Here is a 24,355-nt window from a genome sequence, read left to right as displayed (position 1 = left end):
ACTGTACAGATATTTTCTTAAAAAGAAGGCGCACAACTATTGAAATCTACAACACCAAGTTAAAAAGCAACAGCTTTCACCTTTAAATTACAATACAGAACTTAAGAATGATCTTAGGTTTTTCAAACAGAAAAAAACTCTAGAAAGTCATTTAAATTTAGCCATGGACAGATTCAGATGTTACCTGATCCATAATTGAGCTTTTTGGTTTACAGAAATCACATCAAGTAAAATGAATTTATAATCATTTAAAGGGATGATTTTACTTAAACAACTGCTAAACTAAGAATAGGGACAGAATGGCTTATGTTTAATGTATTTAATATCCTCTACATCTAGGCCACATTGTATTATTTGACTGGTAAATAAACAATATATTTAAATACTGTAGGTGAAAAGACAGCAGCAGATAGGAATGAGCTGTTCTTACTCTATGAGTCATACAGAGCTAGTTTTAAAAAAGGCTCTTTCCTCTCATTTAAAAGGGATGTTTCAGCAGCAACAACACTGTGGTTGATTTTAATTATGTTGTTTAAATGATTTTTTGGATACAAACCATAGACATAAGAGTGTATATAAACCACATGCACACACCCACACAGAGAGGACAGAGCGCCATCAGATCACATAGAGCAGAGTTGGTCAAACAACAGATCCAGACAGTAATAGCCACATAGTTAAATACACATAAACAGAATGTAAAAAGAACAAGAGTCTAAAAGCCCTGGTACTAGCCCCATAGAGACCATGCTCCTGCCTATACCCAGCTGGACCAAAGTGGTATGAACCCACTGACTGACACTGTGATCATTAGAGACAAAAAACCTGGAAATACACAGATATGTACACACATTTTTCCTCACCTGTACAAGATATTTCTGGCTGCCGTACATGACATATTGTGGGGCTAGGCTGTAGATCATGTAGCTGGTGTGAAGTACAATCAAAAGAAGAATCATACAGAGGAAGAGAAGAGCCTGTGGACGAGTTCTCTTAGGTCTTATTTTGTACAGCTGAAAAAGAAGAAAATGTCAATGTGTAATCAATTTTGCATTTTCAGTTTTTAGGAAAAAATAGAAATATTGCATATATTTACCCTTATCCAGAAGAACCAGATGCCCATGTTACGAATGCCAGCCATAGATGTGAGTACAAAGTACATGGTAATGACTGTGATCAGGATATAATCCAACGGAAAAACCTGATATTTAAAGACATAAAAAAGTCATAATTGCTTTCAGAGCTAAACATTCACACTGGCTGACTCCCAGGGATTCGCTTAATGCGCAACTATCATCAATGCCACTTGTTCTAGGCTAATTAATCCAGCTGGTCACTGTGAGTTGTACTAACACTTTGTAACAACTGTTTAATACACACAACTGTATTTCCAACCTTGTTTTGTCAGCCACTGAAAAACAAACAAATAAACATGAACTATTCACCTTACCTTTATAAACCCCACTAAAACCAAAATGTAGCCAGTGACACATAAAAGTTGTGATAATAACTGCTTTTTTCTATTTGGAATAAATTTGTTGTTCAAATTACGGAAGAAAGGGGAAAGAAATAGATATTGATTCATTAACTAAGTGCCACAAATAATAATGTAAACACAAATACTTGCCATTTATCTGTTAATGGGAGATTAGACATGCTACATAATATAATAAGAATAATCATTATTATTATTATTGCTGCTCCTTTGGAATATTGCAGTACATTACACAACATTATCACAACATTACTTAAACACATCTGAAGGATGTACACGTAAATAATCTTTGTAAGCATAATTTCCCTTTCTGTTATACTGTTATATATATGAGTGGTGATTATCAGAATGTATTTAAAAGTAATACACTACTAATTGACATTTAAGGTAATATGACTCAAAAAGGGACTGTATGTATCAGCAGCATTTAAGAATAGACAGGAAAAAGGCTTTTAAATTACACTTAGTTTAGGTTAATGGAACGGTGGAAACATGAAAATATGGCTTTAAACATATTTCAATTAAGGATGATCATCTTTTTGACATGAGAGCTGAGAGGATACTTACAGGTTGCAAGGCTAATAGAAGTTCATTCAAAGGATTGGTGAGGTTGGTGCCAAAAATGATGAACCCAGAGCTGATGCCAGCAGAGTGGAGAGCTTTGTCCAAACTGAAACATACATATATGTTCATATATCCAAGCATCACATGGTATTAAATATAGTTCAAGGAATTACACTCAATTTAAGAACATTGCCTGTGTTAGTCAACATAGAATTATAAGTTTAATGTTTCAAGACATATAATTACTTACTTTGAAATGAATAGGGCAACAATGAACAGCAGTGCAACCAAGATAAAGAGAATGCCCAACAATATCTGCAAAAATAAACAACAACAAAAAAACCCACAATGCATTACAATACGTAAGACTAAAGGAGAAATCTGCATCATATGACTGAATGAAAGGGCACATTTTCAAAGGCATCTACTGGGTCAGAGAAATATAACATTTCTGTCATGTCTTTCATCAAGGAGAGACCATATGGCTTGGCTAGCCTCAGTTTGGCACTGTTGCCTAAGGTGACAGGGGGAAGCAATGGCACAGCCCAAACTGAGTGGGGAGGTTACAACCAGGGAGGCAAAAGGTGGGTGGGAGCCAAAAAGGTGAAAAACCTATCAACTGCTTGCCTTAAAAGGAATTGTTTAACTAAAATATCTTGTACCAGTTATAAGGAAAAACAGCATGTGAAAACGTGGCAAAATACATTTCAATAAAATATTTTTATTTCCAATGTACAGTGTGTCTAAAGACGCAACAACAAAATCTAATTATATTCCTCTCTGGCCTCTGACCACCAGTGACCACTGTGACAAAATGAAACTGAATGTAAAAATACAAATCAAATTGTCCAGCTAGGACCTGTAAATATCTTCCAACGTCTGGATAAAAAAGATAATAAAATAAAATAACAAATTAAAAAAAAAAAAAAAATACATTTAACAAATTTAGCTTTAACAAATCATTTCTTGATATAATTTCCCAGTGATTGTGGTAATTACAATCAAGAAACTGATAATCACCACACATTTATCATTACTGTTTATGTGGCCTTGATATGAACTTAAAAGGTTAGGTGGCCAGACTGAAAACTAATTAAACTAATTAAACTGTCCGGATTTCCTAAACCAACGTAACAAAAGTCAAAAAGAGGTGATTGTCTAACTTCAAATGCACTGTGACTGTTAAAATAAATCTAATACTAAGCAGGAAGTTAAATTATGAAAATGTCTTAATATCTTACATCAAACAGTAGCATATAAAGAGAATGGCATAGCATTTGTACATTACTTATCTAAACAGCTTTGCTCGAAAAAAAAAAAAAAAACACTATTCAACTATTTTATGACCACGTTTTAGCCATACTGTACATGTTCCACATACACTTATCAACATAGGGTTAGCAAAAACACTTTAGGTGGTCTGTGGCTACATAGCTCCATAAGCAGCAAGCTCCGGTGCACTTTGTGCTCGGACACCTGTTGAACATGACCAGCATTACATTGTTCCCATACTGACCCCCGTCCACCACAACATTTCAACCACAAGGTGAATGTCTTGTTTTAGCTGGTTAGTGTATATGTCAATAAGTCAATTTCACTCTGCACCAGGGTTGATATAAAAAGGAAAGCATGTGTTTGAGAAGCAGTGTTGTATCTTCTCTGGAGAAATCACAATCATTTGGCTTATCACTCTACACCAGCACCTCGTATGCAGAAAATAAATCCCCCAACTCATTACTGTTTAAATTTGAGTTTAGGGACCGTCATTAGAAGCCCCCCTTGGTTAAAGACAAACTGTTACAGACCCTGGTTTAAAATGGTTGTGCCTGCCTGCAGTGCTGTAAAATACTTGGAAATGAATAGCAGCAGGAAAGTGAAATGTTACTCATGTCCTACAACAGTGGGCTCTACATGTATTTGAACTGTGTATTACCATTGCATTCATTGTATGAATGAACAATGAGTGTACAATGTTCAAGTATGCTATTACGTTTATTAAAGCATATGTGCTAGGCAGCATAGACAGCAGTATAATCAAAATCAAATTGCTGTGTTTTTCATGCTAAGGAGTTACTAGGTCTGCAAACAATGAAATAAAAGTACAAAATGGACAAAATTGATGACTACAAAGATTTTATATTGATCAGCACAGCCACTGTTTTGTTAAATTAAAAATGCTAATGATCACAGCTTATGCACCACAGTAACAGGTTTGGACTTGTGGCTTTTGGAGTTTTGATAGATCATCATTTCTTTCATGTGAATGTGTGAACTATGTGTGTGCAATGTGTACCTATATGATATTCTTTTCTTACAATCTTGATGTATTATGTATTACTGTAGGAAAATATGAAAAACATCTGTTTATGTGCAAAAGAAAAAAATCATTTTGGAAAGCTATTTTGTATTGGTGCTTAATGATTTAGCCAAGGTACTCATAATAGCAGTTCTGGGGTGAATAATGGATATGCATTAACTGTTTTGCCTGAACAGAAGTTGGTACCAATGAACCAACATGCCCAAAGCTAATAACTATTAGTTATTAGTCACTTAAACAAGCAACGCCATAACCCTGCCTATTTCTCCAACCATCTTGGGCAAATTTAAATATGAGAACACTGATGTTACTTATATGAGGTACAGGTATTGGGTGTTCAACCCAAAAAAGTAAAATCAAAGAAGTTTGTGGTTGCTTTGGTTTATCCCTGGGGAACCATGAGAACCCGCTTAAAAAAATGTGAGACTCCCTGTGAGACTTCAGAGTAAATTAGGTGAGGAGACTACCCGTGGGAATCATGTAAATATGCAGTTGTGTAAAGTAGAACTAAAAGTAAATGTAGAGCAGTCCACATTAGAACTTCAGCACAAAGAAACTGTTATAGAGGAAGATGTTGAAGATGGAAATCATTAACAAAAGGCACAAACTATTTTTTTTTCAAATCACACAGCTTTTAACAAGATAAACAATGTGTGGTGGTGTAATGTGTGTCCCTGATCTACTAATACCAAAAAATGTATTAAACTTAAATACACATTGATAAGATTTCCCACTGTACACAATACAGTCCCTATTGGACATGATTTTCTTCTTTAAGGGGAAACCAATTCCATAATGCAGACTCACCTTGAAAGGTCTGAGAGCACTGCCCACTTTAGTGCAGCAGTTCCTTTCTGCAATTTCCAGGTGTCTACCCCTACGTCGGAGGACCTGCAGTTTGCCCTCCAGCTCCTGCAGGTTGTGTCTATCCCTTGAGGAAAGGGGACGTCCGTCTTTACACTTGCGATAAGAACCAAAAAAAGCAGATGAATCAATAAATATACATAACCATTTATGTTTAGAGCATAGCATATTCAAAATTTTATCTAGGTATTTTAAGTAAACTGCACACATAAAAGAACATTTAGGCAACACCCAATTATTGTCAGTAATACTGAGTAACACAAATTGCTTTTAATACCATTTGAAATTCACTCGTACTGTATATTTATATTGATTATGTCAATGGATGGATATAAAGCATTAAAACACTTACATGCTGAGATCATGAAAATATATATTTTTATAATTAGCTATAAAATATTAAGTAAGAATTTAGTACATAATTTGAGCTATTAAAGTGAACCTAAGTGTGGACAATGAAGCTCTAGTTTGTCTACTCCGTATGTAATCCTTCATACAATCATACCTGGTTTTCAGTAACTACTAAAAATCCATGCAGAGCACAGAGAAGAGAATGACAAATGCATGGGTCTTTTGTGTTCAACTTCACGTTGCCACTAGCAACTAATACTGAAGCAACTAATAGATGTCTTTACCTGTGTTTCCCTGTTTGTGCAGCCTGCGTTTAAGAGGTTGGTTGATAAGGATAATGCTAACCATACATAACTGCATGCAAAGGGGAGAGGGGCACAGCAGGCGGAGAGATAAGGAGGAGGAACTGCTAAGCTGGAGGCTATGCATGTGTACCTTTCAATGAATGTATGATTATACACTCATTACAGATTATACTGAAGCATAAAAAAGAAACACTAAATGTGCTAATGATGTCTTACTGTACAGTATGCATTTTGTATAAAGTGATGTCATGACGTGTACTTTAGATTTTTTGAGCTGTGTGTTTCTGTCACCTATTATGCCGTTGCTCTGTGTCAATTGGTGAAACCAACCTTGGATTTCAGCTTTTCTATCTGGTGTTCAACATCATCAATGTCCTCTGTGTTCTCCAGGCGTTCGTACACCACACTCCGCGTGCCTTTTATGAGATTCAAAGGCAGTACAGACATACCATATGCCTGAAAGACAGAATAACTATCATTATAATCACACAGTATTGTAGCACTTGCATCCACCCACACATACTCACTCCAGCCTGATGACAAACCTACCACAGTGTAGAAGGTATAGTGACAAAAGTCAAATGACAATGAGCAAACATGCATTCAACACATCATGTAGTTCCTGGCCTCCCAGGCTATGCCAATTTTGGTGGAGAGAAAAAGACTAAAATGGTGGAATCTATAATTGTGCTGAAGTTTATTGGTGAATTTGCTGCAACCATTTTGTGTGGATATCACTGCCTTATATCACCCTGATGCTATTTACAGCTTAACAGTGCCCCCATGTGACAGCACTACCCGCTATCCAAGATTTGATGCATTTTTTATAAGTAGAATTTTAGGGGAGGAAATCTGGGTTAGGAGGAGGAGTTATTAAGGTGCCATCAATGTTGAATGATGTGGATATAGATGAATACACATCCACTTTTCTGTCAGGGGTGCATACAATGTATAAATAATGGACAATTATACCCAAACAGAATGACATATACATGCACATTGCACAGTGACAGCAAAGACAAACACATAATGAGTATGTGCACAGAAAGATAATCAGAGGACTTATAATAATCTAAAAATGAGGGACATCCATAATACCAGGAGACAGACCAATCAATACAAATGAAAACAGCAGCAACAGGCCAAAGCTATCTTGGTCTCCTTGTGCTGCTTTGCTTTTACCATCTTGGAAGAGTGCCATTCTATGGTGTTCATAATGAAACAAAGGGGCCTTCTGTGCAAAGATACTTTCAGCCCTGTCAAAAGATGCTACCCTCTTTCTTCCATTTTTCAAGTGGAAACATCAGAACCTACATTTTTCTAAAACAACTTTTACTAGTTTCCAAGTGTTAGGTAGCATTAAGACAGTCGCATGGGATAGTAAGTCAGGCTAGACTATTATTAGTCTCTGCTGTGGATCTCTGCTACGGGCGAATGTCGCCTCCTGCAATGAATCATGGAGCTCTTAAGGCCGGAGCATGTCCCGAATATCAAACACACTCATAAAAGGAAAACCTGTCCCAGATCCCAAGAGAAACATTTCCCTTCCCCTCAAATGTGAAACTACATGGGAGAAATATAAAAGGCAAAAACACAGGTGTCTCGCTGCTGGAGTGCACATTTTTAGTTCACACATAATCATGCATGCTCATTAAAGTTATTTTAAAACCCACTGTGGTCAATAATAACCAGAAATAGCTTGGGGCTTGTGGATGAGAGAGAGTGTGTGGGTAAGTGTGTAAGAGGCTGTGTGTGTGTGTGTGTGTGTGTGTGTGAGGTGGTGGTGGTGGGGGTGTCCACTGGCTAAAATCATTCAGAGACATTCACGTGACTACTGAGTGGAAAGAGGGAGAACTAGGTGGACATGGGTCTCCTGCACAAGCCTTCTCTTTGTTGCCCTTACCGCTAATGATGGTGGAGTCAAAAAAGAGGAGGGAGAGGCCATCCCGCCACACATTCTCTAAACCTTTTGATAAAGAGCCCAGTTCAGTATGATATTCCTAATTAAATCAGTATACAGGTTAGCTTTTAAGTAATTTAACTTCTTTGAAATAACCAGGCTAAAGCATTTAAAAAATGTAAAAAACTAATTTGGCAGGACTGCCACACAAACTGGTTTCCCTACTGTCATTTGGGTAATAGCAGACGCTGTCTAGTTGTGGCAATAAACTTGATGTAGATATGTCTTGTTAGTGTGTATGTACTAGGAATCAAAGTGTAATCAGAAGTCATCATACATTTGCAAGTAAAAAGTAGATAAAGTAGCACGTTATCAGCTCTGCCTTGTTGTTTCTTTTACATCTAGCCCCACAGAGCTAGCCATGGAGTGTATCTACAGAATATATAACATGTTATTCATCTTCACATATATGAATGAACAAAAACAACATGCACAGAGATGGATACCCTAATGATTCAAGAGTTGATTGACAGTTTCACATTACAGCCTTATTTTCTCCCTCTCTTTGAGGCAAGCCGTTGTTCTTTTATTTTGTCATTAGATATCAGTTTTTTATAATAACATGATGGAGCGGGTTTTGTAAGTTAGCTGGTTATTCATTTGTCTTTGCTTTTACTTTGCATTTGTAGTTTTGCATTTTTGAAGTTTCTTACATGTTTAGTATTAGTATTATTAGGCCAACTGTGTGGAGATTATGTTGTGTGTTATGTGTAAAATATATCATACCTTAAACAAAAGGCTGTCTTTTTGTTAAGGGTAATCTTTGATGTAGAGAAGCGGGTTTGAAAGTGGTCAATGAGGAGAACAGCACATACACTGTCTGGCAGTTAATCACTTATCCCATAAACATGTGGCACAACATTACTTTTTTATGCTTAAATTGGTTTTGTTATGGGCCCAGTGGGTGTTCAAATAGTGCTTATTTGGACACAGTACTTTTGCCTCAGGTTGTGTGTGATTGAAACATTTCAAATGTTCCTTTGAATACTCAGCAATTTAATGTAATTTTCCACAAAACAAAGTCAAAAATACAGCCAAGTTTTGAACAGGCCTGCCATGGTTGACTGACATTTTTTCTTTCTTTGTGTGTTTTGGCATAGGAGCAGGGTGTTCTAGAGACACTACCAAATTTCACACATCACTTCTTGTGTACCAAAAGACCAAGTGCACTGCGAGGTAAAATGGGTGACAATCAGCTTTTGACCTGATGAAGGAAAAAATAAATGAATATATTTCTGAATATTTATTATTTTACCCAATAATGTTGGCTTCACATAGTTCTCCACTTTCCTTTTAAAAGTTAGAGCAACTACAGACTAAATTCTTCTGCAGTGAATCTTAAATGAGAGTTTTATTTGAGTTAAAAAGTTCAACTACAAATAAATGGAAAGAAAATATGAAATAAATTAAAATAACCCTCAACTTTAAATATAAAATATTGAAATCAAACATGTGAAGTAAGTTTTAGCGACAGCCCTTTAATTCACTCAGAAGCCCCATCTTCCCAGGTCAATCACAGAGCCTGTGATTAGATCAACAGACATTAATCTTCTCAACTTTAGTTAAGCATCAGCATCTTATGGCAGGCAATTTAGGAGCCATAGAAAGGTAGGTCCACAGGAGACCGAGCCATGAGAATCATATATCAATATGCTAGCCAAGCTTTTAAATAAAGGCAAAGGACTTTGCATGAAGCAGGAGCTCTCAGATCAGCATAGGAGATAATACAGAATGAATATTGTATTTAAACATTCCAGGGAATTTGTATGAAATGTCAAAATTAAAACATCTTGCCATTAAAAAACTGTGACTGCTTGAGTATAAAGTCACAATCATTTTTCTATCTGAAAGGCAATGTAAACCTAGGGAGTTTTGCATGGCTTTGTACCTCCAGAGACAGGTTGTGAACCTTGAACGCAGCCATGTCCAGGAGAGAGCAGGGCTGCACCTCTGACCAATCAGATGCACACTGAGTTGGACACTTAGATCCCATCTGCCAAGCAACACAGGCTTCAACAGTAATGAAAACTACTCATATTTTCTAATTTTCTATTTTCAGAACAAGTGGGAAAGTTTTCAATGGTTTAAATTTTGCAAATAGAAAATTAAACTGATAAGCTTTACACAGAGCTCTTTTTTTTTTTGCATTTTTATCTTTATAGAATAGTATTAGTAAGGAAACTGACAGGAAACATTGAAAAAGAAAGGGAGGTATGACATTCAGCAAAGGTCCAAAGCCAGACTCAATGCTACAGTGACGTAGCATGTGCCGTTACCATTTGGTTACCAAGGCACTCCAGCGACTTATTGACAAAAAGTGACTAGCGACAAATCTAGAGACTTTTTGGCCATACATTAACTACTTTCCTTGAAGAGAGTCAATACATTTTGTCAGTTAGTGTTCTCTACTGTGGCCATGACTCCTTCACTGTCTGTGTTTAGTATGTGTATGAGAGAACAGCAGCCAGAAAGAAGCGTAAGAGCCAAAATGACCAATTATGTATCTCCTTTGTCCCTGTAAACAATTTCTCCTTTGATTTAGTTAAACTTAATTTTAAGTTCAATTTAACCTGACAATTCAGGTTAAATTTCATTTTTTTCAGGCTTCAGAAACATGAGTTACTTTCAATGTAATAGAAGATTTTAAGAGACAAGTTTGTTATTAGTGGTAAATTTACTTTTTTAATTTCAACTTATTTCAGAGGGTGTCTCTGCTTAGTGCATTTTCTATGTCACAGAGAAAATGCCAAAAATAATTTTGTAACTTGGAGAAGAGCCATACACTGTTTTGAGCAAAGAGTTTTTTGCATCAAAGGTAGATGTCTAGTTTTGCAGTAGTGATATATTGGCACAGAAGTCGTGCACAATATTTCTGCTGTTTATAGGACCTGTCACTTAGATTCCATTAAATTTTTCAGGCTTAATAGTAACATGTTGTAAAGAATGATAAATCACAAAGCTCTTTGAAAATATTGGTAAGTTGCCACCAAGAAGAGACAGCTAGAAGAGACAGAATAGAGCAAATAAGGAAGATAAAGAGATAAAAAAGTAAGATGAAAAAGAGCTTCTGCATTTGTGTCTGTGAAAAAAAGAGGGAGGGGGCAGCTGCTGTTGTTGCCCAAAGGCCTGACTTCAACACAAAAAAAAAGGAACATCAAAAACAAAGACACACCAGGAGTTTTGATTTCCACAGAGCATTCAAAGAATCCATACCAACATGGGGTCAGTGCAAATCGGAGCACACTTCCATACCCAAAATGTAGTAGATAACTATCCACTCTTTAGAGAACTGTGAGACACAAAAGTGGATAAAATCCCAGCTGAGATGGATTATATGTCCTAGAGGGAGACTGGTTCTACAACGTAATTGAGTAGGTTGCCTATTATTCATTAAGAGGTCCACATTCAATTGTTGTGTCATTTGTCGAATAGGACTCTTTGAGCTCCACAGACATTGGATAGATTGGGGTTGGCTGTCACTTTACTCTCACCCCCTGGGTTGATACCCAAGTAGATTTCTTTCTTGATTCTTTTCCTTCAATAAGCATTATTCTGTGTTACTCCCACCCTGATACTAGCACCACCACATACAGAGAATATTCACAGTCTAGTTACCAGCATAATGGCCATGAAAAAATGGACAAATGTCAACTGTTCTGATCTAGGACAAACATGAAAGTTTCCACAATGCAGCATAGGCATTTATTAATGGACACAAAGGTAGATGTACTATATATAAAAATAGACAGCAGGTAAGTGTTTGATAAGCTGGTGAAGGGTACACATACAGTACATCATGTAAAATTCTTGGGTGCTTGGGTGAAAAATATGCAGTCTGTGCAGTGTGAGGAATTGAATGCCAGCACTCTAAAACCACAAAGCATTACTAATACTGAAAGACCAGTCCATCAGTAGGTACATTTCTACCAAAAACCTAGGAAACCATCTGCAATTTAAAAACTTTAAGAACCTGCAGTGCAGCTCATAAAATATTTTATAAAAACATCCATTACCAACCATGACATCTTCAGTGAAAATCATGTTTAGTAAATCTGATAAGTGGAAGACTAATTTATTCTGGACTCTTTCTTCATACCTCAAACATTTCCTATGTCAGATGTTCCAAAAAGCACAGATCATATAAAGCTACAGGACTGCAAAGATTTGGAAATCATCCAAGTGGGTTATTTGTCGTGTTTTGAGTAAAGATGTGAACACATTAAACAACATCAACCAGTTGTCTCAGTTCCCAACTCACCGTGTAAGTGATCACTGCCAACATGCCAATCAAGGTCAAGGAGCTAATGGAGAAAGACAGAGCACGTAGACCATCTGCAGGTGAAAAGACAGGAAAATCATTCAAGATTTAATTTTGAAAGCACTCTTTTGTCACAAATAAAAGCTAAAGCTTTTGTATGCACATTTTCCTCTGTGCACTTTGATGTTTGTTAATATCATTAATATCATTTGCTCTAAATGTTTTTTTGTAAGACAAAAGTCCGCCAAAATTTAAAAAAGGGAAGAAACAAGTGAAAATCCAGGTAAGGATGGTCAGCAAAAATGTATTTGGAACCTTATGGAAATTAACTGCGTCTTGGTCTCTTGGTTGCTGTGATTTTTATATTGTATTGCTAAAAACTGCATATATAAAATAACCTTAGCAAAAACTGTAATCACCACAAAGTTAAGTGAAAACGATTCTTTTTGTTATTTGGGTGAACTAAATCTTTCTATGTGTTTTTTGTAGTTGGAATCATTGAGAACAAAGCTTCACTTACAAAAGTGTAACCAGAGTTAATTATATAGTATATTTATAGAATTTATAAAACTTATAGATTTGAAACTTAACACGCCTGATGCCTAGAACACAGCCCATCTCAAACAAGACAATATAACATGTTGGTATTCCTCAATGTAATATCTATGTAAAGTTTTCTCAACACACGTGTTCACCATGTTTTGACATTAACATCTCATACATTGATCACTACCAGTGCTTAAACAGCTGGATCCTTCAATGTATATAGGTTGAGTCGATGTCTGTCACCTCTGATTGAGGCAGAAAAGGGACCACCCATCAGGCAAGGGCAACAGTGGGTGTCACACCAGCTGTCAGAGCCCGAGTTAGAAGACAGAGATTGATGAAGAGACTGATTGCCTCTCTCCCCTGTCAAGAGCCCACCTGTCATAAGGTTCCATGTAAAAAGCTGCACAGTTGTTTCTTTATAGATATCCCACATCCTCTCAGCTACAACTTCGTAGTGCCCAGCCCACCTGTCAGGTGGTTGCCTTTCTCCTTGACATTGGCGTTTGATTTGGAATATTAAGTCAGTATTCAGGGCATGTATAATTTGTGCTGTTTATAACATTTATCACTTTCTTTTAGAGGCATTCCACAAGCAGTCGGACAAAGAGGTGGAAAATGGAGATAAATTATATACCTGCTCCCTATTGTACTGCATGCAAAAGTCTGACAGCTGGGCTGAACATTAACATTTGAATACATGTTTCCTATTCCCGAGTGTTGCATTGCGATTTTGCTGCCTTTGTTTAGTGGTGAGCTTGGCGAAATAGACAATAGCTTCATGTTCTGCATGGAGAACATTCTGTTCATGAACTCTGCACAAAGCTAAGGATAGATGTTTGCTGCCACTCTTCTTATTTTCTTGAGCAGATTTTCCAGGGATTAAACAAAAGGAATATTGTCTATTATCCGTGGTGTTTCCACATCTGTACAGCTTCAATTCAAACAGCAATGAATGAGGTAGCTCTTATCTCACACTGCATATAGCTCTTCAGGCTTATGTGCTCTGTATGCAAGAGACTTCTACATAGAGGTGTTTATTAAGGAGCTCCTTTAGCCTTAACACCCTGCTTGACAAGACCATTAAAAGTGAATAGGAAGCAGCTCTATATTTAGGAGATGGGATATAGTATACTATTAAACATATTTACTATGACAACTATTTGTGAAGGCTTATAGGAAAATTGAGAAAGGTATCAGATACAATTTCTTTGTATGGGCCAGGAAAAAGCAATAATTTAGGAAATTAAGTTAGGGCACACTGCAGCTTTAATCCCAAAGTTAAGGGACTCTTTGCAAATACAAATAAAGCAATATCACAAAGTTGATAGATTTTTAGATAGATGGCAAAAAAAAATATTAATCAAGGTGGGATTAACAGCAACACCTTAACTTTCTGCCATGAATCTGTCAACTGAGGCCTCAAATACATTTTGAAAATAATATCTTCTTTTTTTACTCATGCTATTTCATAACTAAGTCAGTAAAACACAAACCTTTGACAAAATACACTGTATGTAAATCAATTATTATTTCCTAAAGGAGCCTCTTTTATTTCTGGATATAAGGAGATAAGGAATTAATATAATCATCACAGCATGTGATTTTTTTTCCTCAGTGACTTTCAGAAATAAAGTGGTAAACATAATATACAAATGCACAGTTCTAAAAATGTGCTCATTTACTGTGCTCACCTATAACTAGAATCATAAAAAATTATTTTTGCCTACTCTGAGAAAATGTAAAACCAAATATAGACTAAAGCAGGATTAGGTAGTCACAATGCCCAACCACAAAATTTAAACAGAGAGAGAACAACAAAATGACAACGAATTAAATGCAAGAAATGCAGAGAAAATCTGTTACTCAGCCGATTTCTCCATTCTTTTAAGGTCCTAACCCAGAGACTAAGGACACTCTGCAGTGCTGTTTACAGTTAAGAGAATATGTTCTCAACGTTTATACTAAAAATTGTACTATACTCCATTTTATTAGTATCTGTACTTTAGGAATGACAATGTTTTAATAAAAGGTGTAGCTCCTGAGTTGCATCGTGGATGTGCGACAACAGAACAGTGTGTGTGCAGTGTGTGCTCTACTTCCACTGCCTGTAGGCATAGTGGCGTGCGAGAGCTCTTCCCAACTGTACAAAGCTTGTAGACAAAGCAGATGCATGAAGAAAAAAGATGTAAAAGATGTTTCAAACCAAGACAAACCAGGGGAGCCAACACACCCAACTTTGCAAAGTACCTCACAATCAGAAAGAATATGAAGTTCTATAGGTTAGCAAATGTGACAGATAACATACAGTAATTAAATCACGCCCATGCCCCCAAAAATAAGAAAAAGACGTGTGATTTATTTTGTGAAATAGCTAACTTTTTTCATCATCAGATGAGGCAATTAAGGGCAATGATGAACTGTTTAACCTGGCTTTATCTTTTTTTCCTAAGTGGAAACTGTATTGTATGCAAATGCACTCACGCATGGTAACAATCATTTTACCATAACTTTACTAACAACAGTGATATACAGTGGCAAGAAAAACTTTGTGAACCTTTTGGAATTTCATGGTTTTCTGCATTAATATGTCATAAAATGTGCTCTGATCTTCATCTAAGACAATAACACAACAATAGAAAAACAGTCTGCTTAAAATAATAATACAAACAAACATTATATATTTTCATTTTTTTATTGAACATAACATGTAATTACATGTGAATAACATTCACAGTGCAGGGTGGAAAAAGTATGTGACTTATAATTTATATACGGTACAGTTATTATATAATAACTGGTTGACCCTTCTTTGGCAGCAATAACCTCAACCAAACGTTTCCTGTAGCTGCAGATCAGACCTGCACAACGATCTGGAGTAATTTTGGACCACTCCTCTTCACAAAAATGTTTCAGTGTAGCAATATTCTTGGGATGTCTGGTGTGAATGGCTCTCTTAAGGTCATGCCACAGCATTAAAATCTGTTGAGGTCAAGACTCTGACTGGGCCAGTACAGAAGGTGTATTTTGTTCTGTTGAAGCTATTCTTTTGTTGAATCACCTTTTTGCTTTGGATCATTGTCCTGTTGCATCACCCATCCTCTGTGGAGCTTCAGTTGGCGGACAGATGGTCTTACGTTTTCCTGCGAAATGTCTTGATAAACTCTGGAATTCATTTTTCCATCAATGTCACCATCATCAGCCTGAGGCACCAAAGCAGCCCCAAACCATGATGCTCCCTCCGCCATGTTTTACAATGGGGACGAGGTTTTGATGTTGGTATGCTGTGCCTTTTTTTCTCCACACATAGTGTTGTGTGTTTTTTTCCAAACAACTCAATTTTGGTTTCATTTGTCCACAAAATATTTTGCCAGTAGTGCTGTGGAACATCCAGGTGCTCTTTTGCAAACTTCAAACGTGCTGCAATATTTTTTTTGGACAGCAATGGCTTCCTCCGTTGTGTCCTCCCATGTACTCCATTCTTGTTTGATGTTTTCCTTATTGTAGATGTGTCAACAAAAATGTTAGCATGTGCCAGAGATTTCTGTAAGTCTTTAGCTGACACTCTAGGATTCTTCTTCACCTCATTCAGCATTCTGCATTCTTGCAGTCATCTTTACAGGACGACCACGCCTAGGGAGAGTAGCAACAGTGCTGACCTTTCTCCATTTGTAGACAGCCTGTCTTACCGTGGACACATGCACATCAAGGCTTTTGGAGATACTTTTGTAACCCTTTCCAGCTTCATGCAAGTCAACAATTCTTGATCGTAGGTCTTCTGAGGGCTCTTTTCTGCGAGGCATGGTTCATCAGGCAGTGCTTCTTGAAATCAGTAAAACCAAAACTGGTGTGTGTTTTTAAAGGGCAGGACAGCAACACATCCAATATCATCACACTGATGATCCTGATGACCCTGCACTGTGAATGTTTACATGTTATGTTCAATAAAAACATGAAAACATATAGTGTTTGTGTACTATTATCTTAAGCAGACTGTGTTTTTCTATTGTTGTGACTTAGATGAAGATCAGAGCATGTCATATCGATATGATGAGATCATATCGACGCTATCGATATGAATATTATTACCGACAATAATTACAAAACAATCAGTTACACAGGGGAAATGTTGTGATTTGATTGACTTTATGCACAAAGACACCTGGGTTAGGGTTAGTCTGGCACTTCATGGAGATAAAGCTTAAACACAATATTAGCCTGCCCACTACAATAATGCAGTAAAGTAGACTGGACACAAATGGCTAAATGCAACTCCTTGGTAGAGGTCTGTTCTTCTTAGTGCATTTTCTAGATCAGATCAGAGTATGTTCAAAATTCAATATTTCTCATTATGGTAAATGTTCTGTCATCTATGCTGATGTTTTAGGTTTATGCTGTAATATTGTTTCAGTTTTAGTAATAACATATTAAGGCACTTGAATCAAAATTATAATTTTAGTATCATGACAACACTACTTCTACTTTCTCAAGGTAAACTATTATAACATAATGCACTCAAAAGAACAGACTGCTTTTCATTCTAATGCAAAGATCACTTAATTTATCCATGAAAACATAATTATAGCATAATAGTTTAAGTTAAGTCTTTAGTTTATTTTATAGTTGAAATAAATAGACATCAGTTGCTGCTTCAAATAAGAGGAAGGATTATAGAGTTATTGTGTATCTGCATATCTGTATGCATGACAACAAGCAAAAACTTTTCATCCTCCAGTAAAAACTTAAACTTTTAACTTTAAACTGTACAAAAAGTACAGTCTTCGCACTATATACAGAATAATAATAACTCAAGGCTAATACTGTATTAGTCTTTATCTCTTGTGATAGTTGTATAGAGTTGCACAGACTAGTAAAAATACTTTAGATTTTTTGTTTATATCGTATATAAGCATGTTTGTGTGTATGTCAAGGTCAATCTGACTTTATTTGTTCTTTTCTCATGGATAAAATGGTTGATAAAAAGGAAGAGGCAAGAACCCATCCTATTTAAAGTCGGACCTTTCACCTCCCCCTCGAGACATGGCTAAAAATGTACCATTGTACTGTATGGTCCTGAATGCAAACATTAACTGATACTGGACTACACTCAGGCATCATTGAAGCATAGTAACAAATGTAATGTTAGAGCCATTAAAGATATAGTGGCCTTAATGAACAGTCATTGCAAGACAGTCTTTGCAGGGTTATGTGGCAGAAGTGCCTTTCCTTTACACAATTAACCTCCCATCTGGAGAGATAAGAGATGGGGAATTAGAAAGGGATGATCTTCACATTTCCTCCTTAACAGCTAAGCAATTTCCCCCTGTGCCAAAGGATGAAGGTTATGGAGAGCATGTAAAGGTGCACTATTGTGAAGAGAGGCAGATGGTTCAACTTCCACCTTGATCCCCAGAGGGCAAAAGGCCAGGAGACTGTTAGGAGTCCACATTTGGCAATGTTTCTGCATTAGAATGAGCACAAGCGCCGTTCAACAAGTAAAATGCACAAATAAGGCATCTTTACACCGTTGGGCTGCTGCAGCCAACCTTCAATAAAAGATTAGTCTGACTGGAAAACTTAATTTTTTACTGCATGCTGCTTTCATTTATTCTATGAAGTGTCTGAAAGAGAAACATTGGCACTTATAATTGAGCCATTCAGTGAGGACTTGAACTGTAAGTCCACAGTAATATAAAGGGGACAGTACCGTCTAAGAATGTCATGATAAAGCTTTAGGCTGAAGAATAAACTAATCAACAAGCTTATTCTGATAAGTCACTGTAAGTTGAAAATATAGTTTGATTATTTTTCTACTTACGGCTACTCCCAAGCTCCTCAAACAGGTACTGTACTTTCTCCCACTGAGTAGAATTCTGGCCAGGTGGGGCTTGGAGAGGAACAAAGGTTCTAAAACCAATGAAACGAAAACTCAGTAAGTTATCACTGACGATGACATGTTCGGAAACTGGTGTTTTTTTCTATTATGTGTTGCACTCACATTCCACACATAAAGAGGAAAAGAAGAATAATACAATTTAATTATTCCACCACAGCTAAACCAGTGATTTGAATAAAGTATGTTATTAAAAAGTGGTATGTGGCACATAAAAAAGTATTTCTTGTGTAACATCTACATTCCACAACATAGGCCTTTTCTGACGAACACACTGTAAAGCACAGACAGAAAAAGGAAAAGAAGCTTTTACAGTATGTTTTATGTGGCATACTGTAAAAGTGAACCTGTGCTTTTATGCTTCACTAAACTAAATTATCTTTTTTTCTCACTTTAGAATTCTTTTTTTTTTTTTATTCCTGGTCAATATGTCAGGAAAGCAATGACCAAACTCACAAACTTTTTTTTTTATTTGTTTTTTTATTTGCTCCATAAAAGGTACAGACTATCTTCCAAATCAACCAGTTGCTTCAACCTTTAAACACTGAAGGAAGACTTGGACATTCTGTACATCTGTCTATAGATCGTGTGACTGGTATAGCTCTATACCTATAGGTCTATACCAGTCATAATTAAATTATTTTCCATTAATCATTATTCATCCCCCCCCCCCACAAAAAAACTAAATTCTCATTAGGCCTCATCTTGCCCACTACCTCCAATAATTCACACTAGCATTAAGCCTCTGCATGTGTTTCAATCAAGTAATTTTCTCTTTCCCACCTCTTTAGAAGTGTGACTGCAGGATAGATGTAATTTTCTCAGACCTAACTCTAAACATGCCGATTAACCTGAACAATTCTTTTGTCCATTGATCTTTATTATTGCTCAAGTTTAGTTTTGTCATTTTTGTCCAGTTTGAATTGTTTGGCTCCATTTGGTGTATAACACTGCACCTCAACTACTGTGGAAAAAAAAAAAAAACCAAACCCAAAATAAATGTCTCCAGTCTCTTTTGACTGAATGTGTTGTTTATTCTGTTGTCAGAGAAGTGAGACATGGACATACAATGTCATGTTCAGATCAGTTTAAAGTGGAGTAACAGTCCCACCACACTTGGGAAGGACACTAATTATTATATTATTATAGCTTACTTCTATACTGTGCTGATTCCAACTCTAAATCTAAAAACTTGATTGGTATTGTGACTATCTATGTGATCTATAATAGCATTAAAAAACATATTAGAAACAATAATATGTCTAAAAGTCTTGATATGAGACTGAATGACTTGCTAAGATTAGTTTTGCAGCGCCACCTGTAGCAGTAACAGATCAAGCGTCATTTAAGGAGGTAAACACCTTGCCAAGAATAAAGACATCGAGCAAGCCTTGGAACATCAAGCAAGGACCTAGTGAGTAAACAGTCGGCGAACAAAGCCATTTTGTCTCCTGTTATCGGAAAAGCAGTCTGGAGTAAAAGCTATCATGTTGTTGAAAATCAAAGGACCAAGACAACAATTGCCAGAACAAAGCAGGAACATTTCCAGTTCATGAGGTAAAAGAGGAGCTAAATTGCTGTGGTCTATCCAAAAGTCCTAACTTTGAAAAGTATAGTCATGTGTCCTTTATTTTCACAAACCAGGTAAGCCTTCCACCAATCTACCATTTAATGGTTGAGAAAGCACCTTAAATTGTACAGGCTGAACTCCAGGCATGTTGCTGTCACGCCTACAAAGGAAACCTATTATGTCCTGCAAGTACTGCTGAACGCAACCAGTGTAAAACTTGGCGATAAATGGGACATGGCTGAGAATGTGCATCAGTAGAGATTTGTAAACAGGGTTTTACGTGTGTGTATATATATATATATATATATATATATATATATATATATATATATAAATGTCACACAAATATTTAATAATCCCTTTACAAATGCTTTCTACATAATGAAGATCCAAGGGCTAAAGATTGTCGTCTGTTTAAAATTAGAAAAAAAAATAAAAATAGACAGCCTGCTATACTGTAACTAGTGTTTTATAATTGTATGGCTTATTATGACCAGACAAATTAAGTATTGTTATTGTTGTAGTTGTTTGAGAAAACTTTGAAGTAACACAAAATACAGCCACACCTTGTTCTACCTGTCATGTACTGAAGTACATGAAGCCATCAATTTCTCCAACTTACCCAATTAAAAGGAGCACCACGCAGACAATGACGAATCCAATTGTGTACTTCAAAGCATTTTTCACTTGCTGTAATTAAAGAAAAAAAAAATCGTCAATGAGGCCCAGGAAGGGAAATTTTATTATTCTCTGTGAATGAGGGAAGGGGGTCATACTCTATTTAGCTAAGGACTATGAAGAGTGAGAGCTATACAGAGTCAGTGTGGAACAGTTTGACCTGGCAGAGATAATGGTTGACTCCCAGTGCTATTCAGGGTACTTTTAATGTAATAATGCAAAAGACGTCCCTGTCTGTAAAAAAGTGCCTCTGTCAGCTCGACCCTGACACACGGAGAAGAGAGAAAGGTACTATGTGATAGCCGTTGTGTTTGGTACATCACTCACTAAAAATCCTTTTTTTTTTTTTCAACTGTAAACACAAACACATATAAAGCAGACTGTCTGTATCTTCAATGCATTGCAAAAATCCTACCTAATCAAATATTTGCCAAGACATTTCTAACATATGGAACTTTTTTTTTTTACAGAACTGGTCTTATCTTCACAGTACATTATCTCCACAAACTATCAATACACCCTCTACAGTCAGCAGAACTGTGTATTATTTCACCTCTGTGAAGTGCACATGTGTTGAGTTATTGCATGATGGCCTAAGATAGGATTAGAAAAGATTAAAAGAAACGAAAAAGCAGGATTTTATAGAACTTCATCTAAGGAGGCTATATGGCTATGCGTAGAAAACAAAGATTTATTCTTACCAAGCATTTGTTCATGTTGTCGTCGTCTCTTTCTTCATAGTAGAAGTAAACAAAGGGGATCCATAGGAATACACAGAATAATATGATGGAATACAGTGCTGAATAAAACACAAAAAAATATTTTTAAATACATGAATTAGTCACATATTTTTGTACAGGATATTTCCAAAACTGAAATACTCGCTGTTCTCTCAAGATAGTTTTTAGACAACATGCTACTAATAAGCAACTACTGGGTGGTGTCTTGTCAGCTTGGCCCCTTCAATTGCATTTAAGAAATAAACAAACATATTTTAAAGGAGTTTTCCACAACTGAACAAGAAAAACAAAACATACAGAGCATGTCTTGTATCAAACTGGTCGCAATTCCTGTTAACTGAAAAAAGTAGGAACCCCAAATGGTTAAAGCAAAAAAGACCAAAACACAACTACATCTGCTATAAAAATAACTCCCGAGCATCTCTAAAGTCCTATGATACAGAATAATTTCAGCAGAAGTTTAACTTCCCATCAAAGCTTCCTGAAAAAATGTGCTTGCTTTAAATCATTTAGTTATGTGCTCACTTTCCTGCTCAAATTCTTCTATTGTAATCTGGGTGTAGTGATCCAGGTAACTCATCTTTTATCAGTTTAGACATACAGTAAGGACATTTTAGGCCATGGGGTCATACATTTGAGAAGCATGTGTCTAGCCATTTTAAATCAGTAACTGTTGTTAAAAGGATGATTATGGGTTTGTGAAAGGAACCACTTACATCTTTTAAGTGCATGTTACAGGTTTTAAACTTTAAACCATATGCTTAAAAGACGTAATTGGTTTCTTTAAAGAAATTATTCCTAAGCTTAGGGGAAGCTTCCATCAGATGTAGGAAAGGTATTGTAGGCTTTTCGGACCAGGAGGTACTGGACATGTTTTGAACAATGACATTATTATTGGGTACAGCACTTCATAAGAAGTCCATTAAGCAATCAACGGCCATTTTCCAGAGCTTTTTATGTATGAATTTCAGAGTTACTCAGTTGGTTTGTAAAAAAAAAAAAAAAAAAAAAAGTATTTCTCTTCCACAAGGCTCTAATATCATAATGGAAATAAAGAGAAAACTTGCATCACTGCTGGCAAATATTATCAACCAATTTTGTCTGCCTGACCTGACTTTTATGTTTTTACTTAAACGAATACTATCAACCAAGATGTTTCATATTTTTTTCTATTTTTAAAAGAAATTGTTGTTTCATTCAGTACAGCAGTTAGGTGAGATTTAAAAAGACAGGCTACGTAATGTTACCCGGCTGAAAAGGTTTTAAATAACGTCTGACCACAGTTAGCTTTATTTATTACAGACTAAATAAATAATATCACATAAATAGTTCACAACCACAAGGCAACAACTGTTTAACAGTAGTCTTCATACAGGTGCTTTATTTATTGTGAAGGCTATCAAAATCAGCTAACGATACCACTGGGTGGGTTCTGAGTAGACTGTGATCCAGACCACTGAGCAACTGATTCAATTAGAGGGCATTTCTATTTGAAAACATTATCCTTCTGCCATTAGTGTATTTCACATTGCTTTGGGCAAAACTCACAGACCAGGTAATCATTTGTTCCATTTTATTGTTGACACTGCAATAATAAAACATAATTTGCATCAGAAAATGTTTTCATTCAATAAAGCCAATGACCTTCTGAATGAAGCAGATGCAATATACAGTATATGTCCTTGGAGGAAGAACTTGCTGTTCTCTCATCCAAGCCTTTGTTGTTTGTTTGGTTCTTCCTGTACAAGCAGCTTTTTAAGTGAAGAAACCAACAGTCAAATGCATTAGGAATTCACAGACAGGAGGTGAGGCAAAGACAGTTAAATAGAGAGATGCTATTTCAAGCTGGGGGCTTTTCTTTCTGCAGCAAATGGATGTTGGTAGAGACAGCCCAGACAGCCCAGACAACCCCAAAATAACTTAAAGAAAAAAATGTCACAAAGATGTGTTCAGCAGCATGGTTGGCATAGCTCAATGACTTCTTGAGGTGATAATGTGAATCATTAGCACCAGTCGCATTGTGATGGCAACAAAAAGAAATGTAAAGGAAGGCAAACAGCTTACTAAGACTACATGAATTTTACTTTTTTTTATTTATTACGTTTGTTGAGGTAAGCCTCGATTTAAAGTCACCAATAAAAATTAAAACATATGTTGAATCGATATGAGGTTCAGGCTTGCACATATGATATAACTAAATACATCACTGGAGCAGCACCTTCCTGATACAACTACACCACTGTCAGTGTGAAAGTTAAATAAAAAGGGATAAAAAATGAAACTGAAAACTTTTTTTTGGTAACTACTTAATCCATAATATCAGTCAGGAATGCATGGCCTCAACCAACAACATGCCCCCTGTGGATTGGTCTATATTTTACAAAATGTTTTCACGGCTGCAGACAAATTAATGTCATTTTTAAAGTGGCTTGCTTTTTGCCAGCTGTGATCGTGACAGGGCATTATTTTTAATAAACACATGCTCATTGCTTTGCTAAGGTAACCATTTACACTCATTTACAGCCAAACAAACTGAGTTTTAGGATGATGTCAGGAGCCAATAAATGCAAGCCATGCACCGTATGCAGCCTGTGGCATATGCTTGTGGGTTAAAGCAATGGGTAAAATTAATCATAACACCATGAATATTAACATACTGAGAGAATAGGTCAGACTGCATTACCATGTATCATCAATTATTCTCTAAGCAGATCTTCTACTGGGAAGAATGCCTGACCAGGAATAAAAGTTTAGCACATTTATCCCAATGGCAGAGAGTAAAGGACTAAATAATAAAATGTCCTTATTTAACCC

The 24,355-nt window shown here is 36.3% G+C and overlaps 1 protein-coding gene across 1 annotated transcript in view; it reads right to left on the bottom strand.

The window, feature by feature from the left end:
* The window catches only part of lmbrd1 (LMBR1 domain containing 1), a 45,140-nt gene that overhangs the window by 9,452 nt on the left and 11,333 nt on the right, over nt 1-24,355 (bottom strand). The window contains exons 4-13 of the mRNA XM_026355320.1: nt 21,503-21,600; nt 20,746-20,813; nt 18,479-18,567; nt 12,115-12,188; nt 6,227-6,352; nt 5,184-5,336; nt 2,310-2,374; nt 2,063-2,165; nt 1,097-1,201; nt 864-1,013 (exon numbers count right to left, since the gene is read on the bottom strand). Of these exons, the coding sequence (XP_026211105.1) occupies nt 864-1,013; nt 1,097-1,201; nt 2,063-2,165; nt 2,310-2,374; nt 5,184-5,336; nt 6,227-6,352; nt 12,115-12,188; nt 18,479-18,567; nt 20,746-20,813; nt 21,503-21,600 (1,031 nt within the window). The remainder of the gene's footprint in view (nt 1-863; nt 1,014-1,096; nt 1,202-2,062; nt 2,166-2,309; nt 2,375-5,183; nt 5,337-6,226; nt 6,353-12,114; nt 12,189-18,478; nt 18,568-20,745; nt 20,814-21,502; nt 21,601-24,355) is intronic.

Source organism: Anabas testudineus, chromosome 15, assembly GCF_900324465.2.
Source record: "Anabas testudineus chromosome 15, fAnaTes1.2, whole genome shotgun sequence".
NCBI classification, from domain to species: Eukaryota; Metazoa; Chordata; class Actinopteri; order Anabantiformes; family Anabantidae; genus Anabas; species Anabas testudineus.
This window is presented reverse-complemented; position numbering and strand designations above follow the sequence as displayed.